General features: G+C 36.3%; 1 protein-coding gene across 1 annotated transcript in view; it reads left to right on the top strand.

Moving 5' to 3' along the window:
• Positions 1-16,485, top strand: part of ITGA2 (integrin subunit alpha 2) — a 101,583-nt gene that overhangs the window by 32,954 nt on the left and 52,144 nt on the right. Inside the window, exons 3-6 of the mRNA XM_055324997.1 lie at positions 8,059-8,168; positions 10,594-10,685; positions 13,595-13,709; positions 13,882-14,009. Of these exons, the coding sequence (XP_055180972.1) occupies positions 8,059-8,168; positions 10,594-10,685; positions 13,595-13,709; positions 13,882-14,009 (445 nt within the window). The remainder of the gene's footprint in view (positions 1-8,058; positions 8,169-10,593; positions 10,686-13,594; positions 13,710-13,881; positions 14,010-16,485) is intronic.

A 16,485-nucleotide genomic window follows, 5' to 3' on the forward strand; every position in this document is an offset into this window, starting at 1 on the left:
AATAAATTCAAAATGGATTAAAGTCCTAAGTGTGAGACCTGAAACCATCAAAATCCTAGAAGAGAGCATAGGCAGTAAGCTCTTTAAGCCATAGCATTTTTTTACACAGGTCCTGAGACAAGGGAAACAAAAGCAAAAATAAACTATTGGGACTTCATCAAAATAAAAAGTTTCTGTATAATAAAAGAAATCATAAAAAAACCAAAAGGCAACCTACTAGATGGGAAAAGACATTTGCAATGACATATTTAATAAAGGGTTAGTATGCAAAATATATAAAGAACTTACAAAACTCAGGGTGCCTAGTGGCTCAGTCAGGTAAGCATCTGACTGTTGATTTCAGCTCAGGTCCTGATCTCAGGGTTATGAGTTCAGCCCCACTTTGGGCTCCAACCGGGAATGGGGCTACTAAAACAACAAAAAAACCAAACTTATAGAACTCAACACCCCCCAAAAAAATCCAGTTTAAAAATGGGCAGAAGGGGATCCCTGGGTGGCGCAGCGGTTTGGCACCTGCCTTTGGCCCAGGGCGCGATCCTGGAAACCCGGGATCGAATCCCACATCGGGCTCCTGGTGCATGGAGCCTGCTTCTCCCTCTGCCTCTGTCTCTGCCTCTCTCTCTCTCTCTCTCTGTGTGTGTGTGTGTGTGTGTGTGACTATCATAAATAAATAAAAATTTAAAAAAATTATTAAAAAAATGGGCAGAAGACATGAACAACTATTTCTCAAAAAAAGGCATCCTGATGACCAACAGACACATGAAAAAGATATTCATCATCACTTACCTTCAGGGAAATGCAAATCAAAACTATTATGAGATATCACCTTACACCTGGTTAGCTAAAATCAATAGCATAAGAAACAACAGGTGTTGGCAAGGATGCAGAAAAAGGGGAACCCTCTTGCACTATTGGTAGGAATGCAAACTGTTGCAGCCACCGTGGAAAATAGTATAGAGGTTCTTCAAAAGTTTAAAAATAGAACTATCCTATGATCTAGTAATTGCACTACTGAGTATTTACCCAAAGAATACAAAAACGCTAATTCAGAGGGATGTGTGCACCCCTGGGTTTATAGCAGCATAAACTGCAATAGTCAAGACATGCAAGCAACTCAAGTGTCCATCTATTGACGAACGGGTAAAGAAGATGTAGGTTATATATAATGGAATATTATTCAGTCATAAAAAATGAAATCTTACCATTTGCAATGACATTGTTGGGTGATAGAGAGTATAAGGCTAAGTGAAATAACTCAGAGAAAGACAAATACTATGATTTCACTATCATGTGGAATTTAAGAAACAAAACAAGCAAAGGGAAAAAAAGAGAGAGAGAGAGAAACAAATCAAGAAACAGACTCTAATTATAGAGAACAAACTGATGGTTACCAGAAGGAATGTGAGGGCAGAGGGTTGGGTGAAATAGGTGATGGGGATTAAGGAGTGCACTTGTGATGAGCACCAGGTGTCATATGGAAGTGTTGAATCACTATATTATACACCTGAAACTCCTTTTACACTGTATGTTAACTGAAATTAAAATAAAAACTTAAAAAACAGAAATAAACTATATCCAGTTTTTTTAAAAAAATGAATAAATTATATCCACTGTTAAAAAAAAAACAAAATCACTATGCATATAAGGAGGCCTTCTCCTTAGCACTGTGTAAAAATACATAGGAAGAAAAATCAGGATTTTTAATAACAAGTTCCTCCCTACCTCCCTCCACTGCCTGTTTCTCAGCCAGTTCTCATCTGTCATCGATTAGCTTCCATGCATATTGGATTAGCTTCAGTCCATTTCTTCTTCTTCTAGGCCAAGAATGCTATTCTGATCCCTTTTCCAAAATAATCATGTCTTTGTCTTTCATTATGGCCTTTAAATACTAGCCAATATCATCCTTTATGTCTTTTTCCAAAGATAAAATTCTCTTGCCATTAGGTTATCCTGGCGGTGCCATTTAACATGCTTACTTTGTTTATTCTCAGGGTTTGCTTTTATTTTAAACCCATGACATATAATTCCTTTTTGTTCTTTCATTACATTTTATTTTCACTAACTTGTAAGAGTCCAATTTTTGATTTTGGAAAGGCATTAGAAGTCTGACTAGTCTTACACTTTTAAATTTAAAAACTTATATTCTTATAAATAACTATTATGTTATTGCCATATAATTAAACTATCACTCAACACTGTTAATATAGGTGTGCAAAATGGCACGTCTCCTATCAACAAGAACCTTCTCTAGGCAGACAGTAGGGGGAGAATAAATAGTGAACCAAGTACCTTTTAAAACCCCCCGGACCACCCTGGTGTTGATCCACCTATATTTGTTATGCCATAGTTGTTCATTTCTTTTCCACTAAGTTTAAATAATCTGTATGGCTAAATTTTTTCCATGGTTTCTGTTATCATAAGTAAAAAATCTATAATAGAAAAGGCACTTTAAATATCCCTTACTCTGACTTGCTTCTCCCTTTGCCCCTGGACACAAATTTGTGTGTATACCTACAAACACACACACACACACACACACACACACACACACACACACCCATCTTTTGTGACTTGCATCGGGGATAGATCTGCTACTCCCAAATGTCTGGAGACCTTCAATGATCTGTGAAAATTCTCCATGCCTCACTAGCTTGTCTTACAATTTAAAGCTTTCCACTGTGCTAATGGCTGAATGTCTGTTCCTGGAACAAAGTTCATTTACACAAGTGAATGGGGCTAACATATGCACACCTTCCTGGTGGCCAGTTGTTTGAAACTTTTCCACTGGGCTAGCTGTATCCAAAGAGGGATTTGAGGAATACAAAGTGGCACAAGTGGAAACTGTTTAATTTGTTTATGGCCAATAGGATGGGCAAATAAGGAGTACTTCTCTAGAAGAGTTCTGAGCAGAACTTACTATGATAGAATCAGAGTTTTGGAATGAAAGGACATGAGTGCAGATCTAGACTTTGTTCCCAATTAGACAGTTAGACTTGGTTTTTATAGGAAAACAGGAATAGTTGTAATACTTGACTTCTATAAGGGTCAAAGAGAAGAGTGTGCATAAAAAGTACTTTATAAACTGTTAAATGGTTTATAAATGTTGCTTCTCCATATTTTATCATTGATAAAACAACCACCTGCCTTGTTGAAAGGTACTATCTCAGGGATTCAACTTATAAAAATGTGGTGGTCTTAAAATCAGTCCTTCCCTTCCAAAGATGTGGGAGTTATATTAGCACAAGGCTTTAAATTGAATATATCAACTTTTGATTTTAACTCTAGGAAAACCACGTGTTGGGTGAGTCAACATAACAGAATCAGCTTTTATTTGATTCATTTGCTTCCAGTGCAAAAGCTAATTTCCAGGCTTTTTATGAAACAGAACAAAGGGCTTAAGATGTTTTAGCAATAATGAGGTTGGTGGACTCCACATCAGTGAACTGAAAGACCTTGAGGGTTTAGCCATCCCCTTATTTAAGGAAGCAATCTGGCAGCCGAAGGAGTCAGAGGTAGCATAATGAAGCTTAGAAACTAAAATTGCCTTTCAACACATGCCAAAGGGTTTAACAATTAAATTTATAACAACAGTATTTCCCAACCAGGAGCTAAAAATGAATTCTCTTTACCTGTCTTCCTCCTTCCTGGAGACTTGTTGTCTTCACAGGTGACTTCCTTGCATCATAAACTCCTTTTACATTACAAGCAGGAAGCAAGTACCCATAGAGAACTCACAAACCCCTTGTGATTTCAGTGACTTGGAACTAAACAACATAAGGAATAGTATTTATATTTAGATACTATAGACTTTGAAATTTCTTACATTAATGTGTACAATAAGCTTCTAATCCTAAGTAAAATATCCCCTTGGATGTCTGATAGTATCTCAAACTTAAAATACCTCATACTGAGCTCTTGAGCTCACTTCATCTCAAAATCTTGCTCTATTGATAGTATCCCCCTTATCTGATCATGACCACTGGTTTCCTTTAGTTTCTTAGGGAAGAAAACTTGAAGTCATCCTTGACTCTGTGTGTGTGTGTGTGTGTGTTTAAAAACGGACCTCTCAAGAAATCCAGCTGACCTGACCTTCAAAATATATCTAACATAAGATCACTTCTCACCAGCCCTGTAGGAGCCCCCAAATCTTGCCTGGATTTTGCATTTGCCTCTGAAGTGTTTTATCTCTTTCACCTTTACCCTAGTGCAATAATTCTCAACAGAGCAGTCTTCAGAATCCTACTAAAATATGTCAGATCACATCACTACTGGGCTAAAAACTCTCCAATGGCTTTCTCATGTCACTCAGAGGCAAAGCCAAATTCTTAGAATGTTATACCAATCTTATGTGATCTGGCCCCATTACCGATCTGACCACATTTCTTCCCACATTCTTCCTCATACACTGAGGTTCAACCACAGGGCTTTTGCACTTGCTGTTCCCACGGCCTAGTAATCTTCCACCAGAGTCTTATAGTTTACTCCTTCACCTCCTTCAATTCTTTGCTTAAATGACACCTTCTCAAGGAAGCCCTCCCTGACCGTTCTAATAAAGATTACAACACCCTCTACATCACACTCCCAACTATCCTCCTCATTTTTCCCAAAAATCACTGATCACCATCAGGATATGTTTTATTTACTTATTAAGTTTTATTTTCTATCTTTTCCCACTAGGATGTAAGCTCCAGGAGAACAGAAATTTTTGACTGACTTATTCACTGACGTATCCCCAGTGCCTAGAATCAAGTCTGGTGCATAGTAGGTCTGGACACCATGTACAGCCTCACAGGTTGCATACTTAACAAGACCAGGGCACACTATTTATATGGAAATGTTATCCCCTGGAGTTGTGCAAAATTTCAGCCCCACGGGATCTCAATAAGCGTTTGTTGAATCAAAGAAAACATGTTTCGCCCTACTATTTTAAGTACACCTCTGTCAGTCATCTCTAGAAAAATTGCTAGCATTAAAGGAACACTTGGGAGAGTTTATAGACTCACAGACCAAAGGAAGATATTTATAACAGCCCCTGAATTGTGGGTTTAAAACTACCTACACCACCATAAATACTGTTTACTAACTAAACAAAGTATTTTGAATTCCACTGGAGGTGGGCAAATTGGCTATGTTTTGGAACTCTACATAATCACTATTTCCCCCACAAGATAATTGAACAGTAAGTGTTATTTTAAGTCATCTTGGAAGAATTCCCAGTTTCACTGTATGAAAGAGAGTTTATATCTTGGGATTTTATTTTGTTTTGAGAATCAGCACACACGATTGTTCATGCAACTCTTTTGTCTGGTTGTGATTAAGTTATATCCATTACTTCAAAGAAGCTTTACCATACTTAGCAGGGTTTACTCACTAACCTCCACCTTTGTAACATTCTCTCTTGGCATGTTTCTTCCTGTTACAGCTGATTACATAAGATTTTGTAAATAAATATACCAGCCTCCCTCATCTTCCTCTCTGATTAATGTAAGAGTGTCACAGTTCCCTTGGAGTAGCCACTGGTGATGTCATAGCCTTTCCTTATAAGGATGAATTGTCAGGAACCACAATTTCACTGGGCCTATGGGTAGAAGTGAGGAGAGTCTCCTGGAAATGTTGCCAATAAAGGAGTTAGCAATGGTCTTTGAAACATTCTCTGTAGTCACTGGCATGACCTGTAGGCTACTTACTAATGTTGTTCATCATGTTTAAAGAATGAGTCATACGTGATGAGGAGGACGCCCTTGTTCTTAACCAGTCACCAAAATGATCTGGTTTTCCAGTGTTATCTATTGTTTACTGTGTTATGAGTTTAATATGGCATAATGCTGCCAGAGATTCGTATGTATTTTTTGAGAGAATTACGAATACTCTCACATCCTTTTTATTGAAAGGCACACAATTGTGCAGATGCTTCTTTTTCTCTCTTCTTTACATTTGATTAACGTAGGAGGCCACAGCTCTCACAGCAGTAGTGGAGATGTCATACCCCTTCCTGAATGTAAGATTATCAAATCCTGAATGATTTGGTGAGGTTGAATGAAGCAAGGCAGGGGTGGGGGGAGCAGCCAGGGAACACTGAGACAATAAGAAACAGCAAGTAGCCTTGAGCTTTCTCATTAAGAAATAGGTAGCTGTGGATGCTTTACTGCTGAAGGCTCCAAAGAATAAGATGGTTAAATTAGATGAGAAACACTTAAACTTTTATCCTTCAATGTGTTCCTTGAGGATGGATGATGAGGATAGTGAGGAAAACGTGTACAATAGAGGTCCCCCAAATTACCACATTTAGTACTATTTGAATATAATCTGATCTTACCTAAATTATGAATAGTACAGCCTGGGACCACAGAATGGATGTGCTCTTACAAGATGACCTTGGCTGGTGTCCTTCCAGCCCATAGCCTCCTTATATACCACACAGCCACACCCTCATCACGGTAGGTGTGGCCTAACCATCAGTTTCCAGTACTTGATTATTCTGGAACCCAGCCCATTTGTCCAGATGGTTTTCCCAATCTGGGCCCTATGCCAGGCCCTCTTGCATCTGAGAAGAAGGAGAATAACCTGACGGTTAAGCACCTGGGCTTGAGGATCAGTTATACTTCACTCTCACTAACTGTGTGAATCATTAACTGTCTTTCAATATACTCTGTATTTTCCTCTTTCCGTGATTATTCATACTCTTCCTCTGCTGATAATGATGACTGCCACCTTCGTCCATTTTTGCATCCTCTGATCATTTTAATGTTTGTTCCAGAGGTGAACGTATTCGTATCTTTCCGTTCATTTGTATTGTTATTGTTTAAGTTGTTATATATTTTAAACAGTTTTACTAGGTTTAGTAGATAGGCATGTACCTTAGTTTTTTGTTGTTGTTTTGTTTTGTTTTGTTTTGTTTTTTTGTATCCACTGTGGCATTTCATGTGAGGCACATGTTGTTTAATCAATCATGACAAACTATTCATACAGAGGGCTTATGAAAGAATTTAAGTTTAATCTAATCTTCCAATTTTGACAAGGAAAAAAATATTGAATCAAATATGCATCCTTAGTAACTGGATGCTGCTGAGCAATTAGCCTACTAAAGATTCTAAAGATCAGACTGTTATATGGGCTCTTCCTGTCAATTTTTCTGTGACCAGAGATGTTAGATGAATGTTTCCACCGGGAAACCCTTAGTGTCTAGTTGGAGAAGTTCTGTAGGCAATGAAACTAACCAAAAGGGGGAGGTGAGCACCAATCTCCAACCTCTGCATCCTGTGTTCTGGCTACAAACATGTTACATGTAAGGAGAGCTCTACAGTATATTTGCTCTATTTTTGCTAAGAATCCTCTTATATAGACAATAAACAGTAAAACCACTTAGATAACTCATCTGCTAAGTAAATTAACATATGAAATTTGTAAATTAACGTCTGAAAGTAAATTAACATATGAAAGTAAATTAACATATGAAATTAACCTAAGTAAGTTAACATATGAAAACAGGATGAAAAACTTCTCAATAAATGTTAGTTTTTGCTTTTGATTTTAATATTGTTTCATTCTTTAAAGTTGTGCTGACTATGATGGCAGCCACTAGCCATGTGTGGCTACTGAGCCTTTGAAACGTTAATGTCCTCCAGGTATGAAATGCACACTGAATTTCAAAGACTTAGTATGGAAAAAAGAATGTCAAATAGCTCATTAATAATTTTTATTTATAACGATTGCATACTAGTTTGGATATAGCAAGTTAGATAAAATATATTATTTAAGTTAATTTCACTTTTGCTTTTTATTGTATTAATGTGACTACTAGAAAATTTAAAATTACATATGCAGATCACATTTATGGCCTGCATTCTATTTCTATAATGTATTGCAGATATTCATCAAGAATCTCGATCAGCTAAGAGAAAAGGTAAAAGGACAAATTATAGTTGAACAAATATGAACTATTTTCTTATTAAAAATTGAAATTAAATGTGGGGAGTCTTTTCATTGTTTTGTGGTCAGTTTAACCTTTAAGAAACTATAGCTAACATTTATGTCTAATAAAAAAATTCCTGTTTCTAGGTTACTGGTTGGTTCACCTTGGAGTGGCTTTCCTGAAAACCGAATGGGAGATGTGTATAAATGTCCTGTTGATTTGTCCGCCGCTACATGTGAAAAACTGAATTTGGAAAGTAAGTGATAATTAGCAATATGATTTTTTACAAATAACAAGATCTCTTTTGTTATAAATATAACTAAAAATAACAAAATCAACCATAGTGTGTCTTAAAGAAATATAGATAGCTTTTTTGGCCTTTATATCTTTAGTCATGTGGGATCGAATTGTATACAAATTTCCAACACAACTGAAAGACCTAATGCATGGGGAATGTACTGCCTCTTGGACCATCTACTCCTAGACTGTGGACCAGTTTCCATCAATGTTTAGGATTATTTTGCTGATTATTTACAGAAATCTAAGCCCATCCATACTCCTCTCCCTCCTCCAAACAAACCATTCGGTATAGACCTGTCAATACTAGTGTTGCATTTAGAGATGCTGAGAAACACTGCTTCTAGTCTTGTGTAATTGATTGCATTCTAATAAAAAAGTCACTATTTGGAATATTTTGTAATTGTGTGGAATTGCTGTTTTACTTATCCGTATCTCAGATGCTTTCTATTAATGCAAAAAATTATCAAAGGTACAAGACTGAAAAGCTAAATAGGTCATATTTCCATGCAGTATTTCCCAATGCATCTAAAAAAGTATTCAACTGAATCATCATCATCATGAAAAAAATAAAACCACACTGAGGAGTTTTAGAGTTCTGAAAAACTAAAGTATGGATTAGGAAAATATGGTGTTAAGAAATCAAGGGAAAGTAGAGATTCAAAAACAGTGATTAAAGGGCATGTGTCTTATATGCCTCTGTATACTTAATTTCTAGCATCATTTCTGGCATATAATAAGAGCTTAATAAACATGAGGTGGAAGGAGTATCAGTGCTATCAAATGCTGCAGAGGTTGAAGAGTATCAAGACTGAGTACAGATCATAAGCTTATATAAGGAGATAATGGGGGAACTAGATCAGTGCTCTCCAAACATTTTGAACACTCATCTATATAAAACATAAGTAAGATATATGATAAACATATATACATCTATATAACATTTCTAAAAATAATAAAAATGTAGACATTAAGGGTGAATTCTCAAAGGTTTTATTATGTAGTTTGAACATTTTATCACCCCAATGAATCATATCACCTCTAACTTTTGAATACTCATGTCAATGTATATATTTTTTATTTTTAAAAAATTATATGCATATGCTGACATATTCCTAAATAAAAATAAATTTAAAAGAATAAGCACTGGTGTTATATATAAGTGATAAACCACTAAATTCTAATCCTGAAACTAACTAACTAATTATTTATTTATTTTTAATTAAATAAAAACATGCACAGAGCAGCTCCATCATTTTCTTTCTGCACTACAGCAGATTATACTTTGCAACTATCTTGCCTAGAGTATGAATCTAGTAGTGTTGAGGGGAGAAAATAGGTCACAAAGAATTCAGAAGCATGTGAGGCTATAAATAAGTTCTATGAGTAAAGGTAGGCCTTTGTTTCCAGAAGTTGAAGAGTGCAGGAGAATTGGGAAAATAGTTCTATAGAGTAGCAGGGTTGAGTGAAGATTTTCCTCATAAAAAGAAGATGATTTTATTTGTAGGGAGAGTAGGAGGAGGTGATGAAAGGGAGTAACTATTAGTTAAGAATAGAATTAACTGGTTGGAATTAACATCACTGGTCCATGAGAAAATTAGTCTTAGAAAAATTACTCCCTCCTTGAAGACACAAAGGAAAGAGAACAAGGAAGAGTTCCAAGAATGACCTTTAGATAAAGGTAATAAAACAATCACCCTGGATCAAGAGAAATAAAAAAGTTATTTAAAAAAACCCCAAAACATTGCCATTAAAAGTGGCAATGTGGGCTTGGCAGAGAGTTGAATAAATAACACTATTGAGAATTGCAGTGTTCCATAGCTCAAGAATGGATACAGTGGATGACACCCTAGTTCAGAGGAAGAGAGGAGGTTGGGGAAGTATTTATTATTTTACACAGCTAGTCTCAGGATTTCCATTTAAAATACACACTCACTAATGCTTTGGGACAGATTCTACTGTATGGCATTTTGGGGTAACACTTTAAGGATATATTTTTTTTCTGATCCAGAATAAAGCATTAGATGGAGTAGTCGTGACCTTGGAAAGAGTGGGTTGACAAATTGGAGACCAAATAGTATCCTCAGACATGTTTCTTTGGGCAGCACTTTGTTTTTAAAAAAATTAAATTTAAATGCCTATAAGCCTTGCCATTTCCAGACACCACTCTCTGATCCCTTACATTCTGTAACCTCACACATTTAAATGTACAAACTGCTGGATCACTGAAGGCCCCTCAGTTTTTCACATCTAATTATATAATGTGAGCTTCTGGATATATGACACTAAATTCAATGCTACACATAAACATTAGTGTCGGGGAGGGGGAATTTAACAAGTTTAAATAAATGATTCACTTTTTAAAATCTTTTTCCCTTTGAAAGCTGCCACAAGCATTCCCAATGTTACCGAAATGAAAACCAACATGAGCCTTGGCTTGACACTCACAAGGAACATGGGAACCGGAGGATTTCTTGTGAGTGTTTACCTTTCAAATTCTCATCCAGTTCAAGAAAGTATCAAGTTAGTGTCTTCTTACCACCCCACCTATCAAATCAAATCTTGACATTTAAATATTAGAGTTTTATAAATGATGCAAAGTGGATATCCAACTTGAAATACTGTCGATGTATAGAATTCTTACGATATTCAGCAAAACCATTGCCATAGAACCTCCTAGAAAAAAGTAACACAAGGAACACCAATTCTTTGCCTTTGGAAAGTGTGCTTAACATTTGTTGATAATAGCAGAATTCCAGGCCTTGTTTCTCCTCGTAGGAATATTCAAGATAGTTACTGCTAATTCCAAGAGTGGATTTCAAAGCTGAAGGGTATTCCTGTCTTTAATCCTTTGCTATAACTATTGATGACCCTGATATCATTTAACTCATGACTTGGCTCTCATCTTATTTCAGGTTAGTATTTACTCTCAGTCTCTAGAATGCTGTGAAAAGACATCACAAGTCAGTGAGATAGAATACCTTCTTTAACAAGTGCTCTGGGGACAATTAATTGGTTAATAACTTGTATATCCAAATATACTTTCAAGTGAATTAAAGAGTTAATGTAAAAAACTGGAAGAAAATGGAAATTTTCTGATGGAAGAATTTCTGAGCTTAGAACTAACAGAAGAAATAATACAGGAAATTGTTGAAAAGATTTGACTATATAAAGAAATGAAAACCATCATGTACCAAAAAAAATTTTTAAGGCAAATAAAAACCCAATCTTACTGACATTTCCACCAGCTCATAGATAATCCTAGTTACGTTGCTCTGTTAAAATAAACCTAGAACACTTAATTTAACTCTACATCAGTTATGCCTATACCATTGACATATTGACTTAAAAGCCTATTGTATAACTGAATTATTCTAAAAATATCAATTTTTAACAAGGTTATTCTATTTTTACTAGTAGATATTAGTATTCAGACATCTGGTATTGCATATAATATGTGTTATTCAAAGCATAAATGAATATTGCAATGAATCTTCATGGTTTATGATATTCTAAAGTCTTTTTTTTGTTGTTTGCTTGTTTGTTTTTAAGGTTGAATAAATTCAGGAAGAGGAACATTGAGATATAGGGATTACAGAATGTACTTCAAAATTTTTATTGTGTAACTCCAGATAAAGTAAATTAAAAATTGCTAGAGAATCCAAGAGATTAACTTAATAACCAACGTAGCAAGCAGAGAAGGAGGAAAAGAGGAGGGAGGGAGAGAGAAAGGAAAAAAGAAAGAAAAAAAGCCAAAGCTTCCTTTACATACCTAAAAGGTCAAAATCTTAAGATATTCTTAAGAATTATGTGGAAAAGACTGACAATCATCACATTTTTTAAAAAACTTATTAAGTTCTGGGCTTAAAGCAGGAATGTAGTTTTGGCATTAACAATTGGCATTCTAATTTCAACTTCTAAATGCTGTTTTCCATTGCTTTAAAAAAAAAAGTCTTGAATACTTCATGAGTTACTGTTTTTCAAGGTGATTTAAAAAACAATTTGGGGATGGGGATATAAGAATCAATCATTGGTATCCGTTATTTGGTAAACTAACCAAAGGCATCAATTGTGATTTTCCCCTAATTGGCAAAATGAACCAGTTTTATAGGGGAAGAATTATGGCTTATTCATTGAGATGAAATATGAACACAGCTGCTTTTCCTTTGAGCAACCAACAATTAAACTGGGTCAAACAAGTTCCCTTTTATTCTTTCAATTGCTTTTTGCAAGTTCACACTTTTGTGTTAAGTTTTAATAATTAATCCACAGCTTTACAAAATCTTAAACTTTGTAGACGCCCTTTAAGATCTAGTGTCCTTTTACATCTGGCAATTTTAATATTATTTAATGTAACATTTCCTGTGCAATTTAATCACAACTTAAGCAGGAGTTCTTGGCATTCAAGGGCTGCTGAAAAGGAGAGATTTGAGGTGGGGTTAATGGGAATATTAAGAATTGTAGTGTGTCTGATGTGGGCAGGGAGACAAGTGCCAGCCTGGAATGACTGAACATTTTAGGAAATACAAGTAGGGAAGATCAGAAGTCCTCAAATAAATACTTTATAACAAAGTTAAAACTGGCAGTTCATGAGCCTCATTGTGTTTGTTTAGCCCAGAGAGTGTTTTTTTTTTTTTTTTTTTTTTTTTTTTTTTTTTTTAACTGGCTTTTCACAAAGCATTTGTCCTCTCAGGCTCTCCCTGAAAATGTGAACGAACTGTCAGGGCTGGCAGTGGGCAGGGACCTGCACCTGCATGTGAGGCCCGAATGCCTCATTCATCACTGTGTCTGTACCAGCCCAGAACATGGCCAGGGTCCCGCCTGACCCTGGGGCTTGTGGGCTTCTGGTTTCTGCTGGAGAGTATGACTGGTAGCCTAGAGAGAGCATAATAGTATAGGTGAAGAGTATAATTCTGTTCAAGAATAACCACAGCGATGATGCTGTCTTGTAATTATGTACCATTTGCTATTTACCTTGCATTGTCCTAAATGTTTCATATCTATAGACTCATTTAGTCTTTACAACAACCTTAAAAGATAGCAGGTATGATTATCCAACATTGCAGAGACAGCCCCTGAGGCCCAGGCCCTGAGAGACCAAAGATGAAGGCACATACCCTCTTTCTCTAGCTTGGTGGGTGACCAGAGGGCTCCTCCCTGCACCCTTCTTTCTCCTGCCTCCCGCCCCTTATTCCTCCCATACTTCTCACTCCTCTGTCTTTCTGAGACACTTCCTCTCAGAGGCTTTATTGGTCTGTTAGTTTCAACCGCTGACAATTCCTAGGATCCTGTAACATTATGGAGATGATGTCTGAGCTTCACAAATGGAGCAGTAGAGGACTAAAATTTTCTGTATGTTTTGTCACTGCTCTCATTTCTTTGAAGACGTGTGGTCCCCTGTGGGCACAGCAGTGTGGAAGCCAATACTACGCCACTGGTGTTTGTTCTGATGTCAGTCCCGATTTTCAGATCTTGACCAGCTTTGCACCTGCAGTCCAGAGTAAGTGATGAATATGCACAGGTCTGAGCAATGCCTCACATGAAGGGGGAAGGCGGGATTTGTCAAGCACCCCCGCCCCTCAACTCCTCAAGTCCATTTTACTTTGTGCCATTTGTGTGAAGATTGACTTACCTATGGAAACCTATTTTTTTTTTCATCTTTTCCTGTGTAGCTTGCCCTTCCCTCATAGATGTTGTGGTTGTATGTGATGAATCAAACAGTATCTATCCCTGGGAAGCAGTAAAGAATTTTTTGGAAAAATTTGTCCAAGGCCTGGATATAGGCCCCAAAAAAACACAGGTATGGATTTGGATAATACCTACACTAACCCACAGCTTTCTTTCTGAGAAAATATTATTAGATATGAGGTCTTAAGTTTTACATTTGTCAGATCCCCACATTAAATGCATTTAATGGTAATCCTAACAGTTAATTGAAACTTGTATTACATTGAGTTGTTCTATGACTTTGCCCAATGCTGGTTTTTGAGCTGTGAGATTTCTATTTCTGACACAAGCATCAGATATGGGATATAGAATTTTTTGTGCATGTGAGAGAGAGAGAGAGAGAGACAGAAAGAAAGAGTGGGGCTAAGAAGAGGGGCAGTGGGAGAGAAAGAGAGAATCTCAAGCAGGCTCCACGTCCAGCACAGAACCTGACATGGGGCTCAATCGCACAACTCTGAGATCATGATCTGAGCTTAAATCAAGAGTTGGACACTTAACTGACTGAGCCACCCAGGTGCCCCTGGGATATAGCATTTTAATCCTCTTTAGTTGCTTATTTTTCCCTCCTATAACTCATGAATTTATTAATATATTTTAAAATCCAGTATGTATTTTTTCTTGACAGCCACATGGACTAATCATTTATTTTGTTCACTGTTTGTTAGTAAAACAATTGTCCTTGAATTCTGGGATTTTTTTAATAAAGAAGTCCATAGACAGCAAAATCCTGTCTTCTATTATTTTTAGTGTTTTATCATAGTTTATTCTTCCTTTTTTACACAGGACAAGTCTTTTCAATAATTTAGTTTAGCTGTCTGTGTTTTAATGAGTCTTTAATTTGCTCTTTTATCTTCTTGAGATACATTCAAAACTCAGGAACAGAAACTTCCCACTTTCATAAAACTGAATAGCATTTGTTGTTAAATTTCGGGTCTTTTTTCTTTCTTTCTTATTGGATTTGCCCATTTTATGGGTCATTCTAGTTGTAGAAGCACATTGAACCAATATCAACAAGGACCAGTTCATAGTTACCACTCTATGTTCCTGGGTTGTTCCTATCATCCGATGCCTTAGCATCCAACATCTAGTAACAATTGTTGTAACATTTCCCCTAAATACTCTGAAATTTGATTTTCTGCTTTCCTGTACAATTTTACAAAATATATGTTTTCCCCATTGACATTGTTTTTCAAGAACAAAAAGACACCAATGTCCACTGAAACTTTGGAGTTATCACTGTAGGATTTTACCAGACTAGGTATAGGGGCACCTGGGTAGCTCATTTGATTAAGTGTCTGATTTTAGCTCAGTCATGATCTCAGGGTCCTGGGATCAAACTCAAGTCAAGTCCCATGTCAGGCTCCATGCCTAGCGGGGAGTCTCCTTGTCCCTCTCCTTCTGCTCCTCCTCCAGTTTATGCTCTCTCTCTCTCTCAAATAAATACAATATTTTAAAAAATGATTAAGTATAGCACTGATCTCTGTATAGCAGAATGTTAAGGCCCATCATAAGAGAAGTTTTCATAAGTATCCACTTATTTTATCTGTCTCTAAGTGGATTATCCCCAAAATGAGATCTGCTATATTTAATAGTTTCTTGAATGGAATTTATGGCCTTCCTCTCCTTATCTCCCTTCCCCAATGCATCCTGTTCATCTCTAGAGGTGCTTTACACAGCCTCTTTTTTCTTACAACCTAAATTTGAACTTTCTGCAAGTCCTAATATAATACATTTCTTTAAGTCTTCTATTTGTCATTCCCCTTTCTCACACAGAATTTCTGGGGCTGTCATGGGAGTTACCAACATCTTCCTCTCATATTAGACTTTAAATCTGTAGAGTTATTTTTGATCCTTTCCTCTTTCTCAAATCTTTCATCCTATCTTAAAGAGAGGGACCCAGCAATATCTTATTTTTCACATCTTCCCAGTGCCTATTTGATTGCTTCCTAGCAAAAGTAGCTGATTGAACTCAGAAATCCTTGCCCCTCACATCTTCCTTATATACTGACCTTTGTTTTAGAGACCTTTTTATCACTGATCTCCTATTGCTACTTCCTGTTCTGAAAGCCCCCCAACACGTAGGCATAGAGGTGATTTCAGTACTGAGAACAAGGGTGCTAATAGAAATGTTTGGCTTTCTTGGTCTAAAGGATCAGGATATATACTCCAGCAGCTTGTTCAGAAGTTGTTCTGTCTTCAGACCTTTCAGATAAGACTCTCTCTAGTGGCATTTTCTCCAAAGGCCAGAAACTTCCTGCCCACATGCTCTTATAGCAGCTTTCTTTCAAGCATACTGAAATCTGTGATTAGAGGAAATCCAGAACAATAAATACGTCCAAATTAACTGTGTTGATTAGCTTACTGTTTTTTTTAATTCAAGTCTAATTCTTTGTTTAATATGCATTTATTCTCAATTAATGAGCTATTATCTTCCATCTGTGACTGCTTATAATTAATTGTTTGCATGCTTATATCCATTGTTAATTAGAAAATTTATATCATATTAATCTTATTGTTATGAACTTTATTCTAATATTTATCCATATTAA

This window comes from Nyctereutes procyonoides, unplaced genomic scaffold (assembly GCF_905146905.1).
Source record: "Nyctereutes procyonoides isolate TBG_1078 unplaced genomic scaffold, NYPRO_anot_genome, whole genome shotgun sequence".
NCBI lineage: Eukaryota > Metazoa > Chordata > Mammalia > Carnivora > Canidae > Nyctereutes > Nyctereutes procyonoides.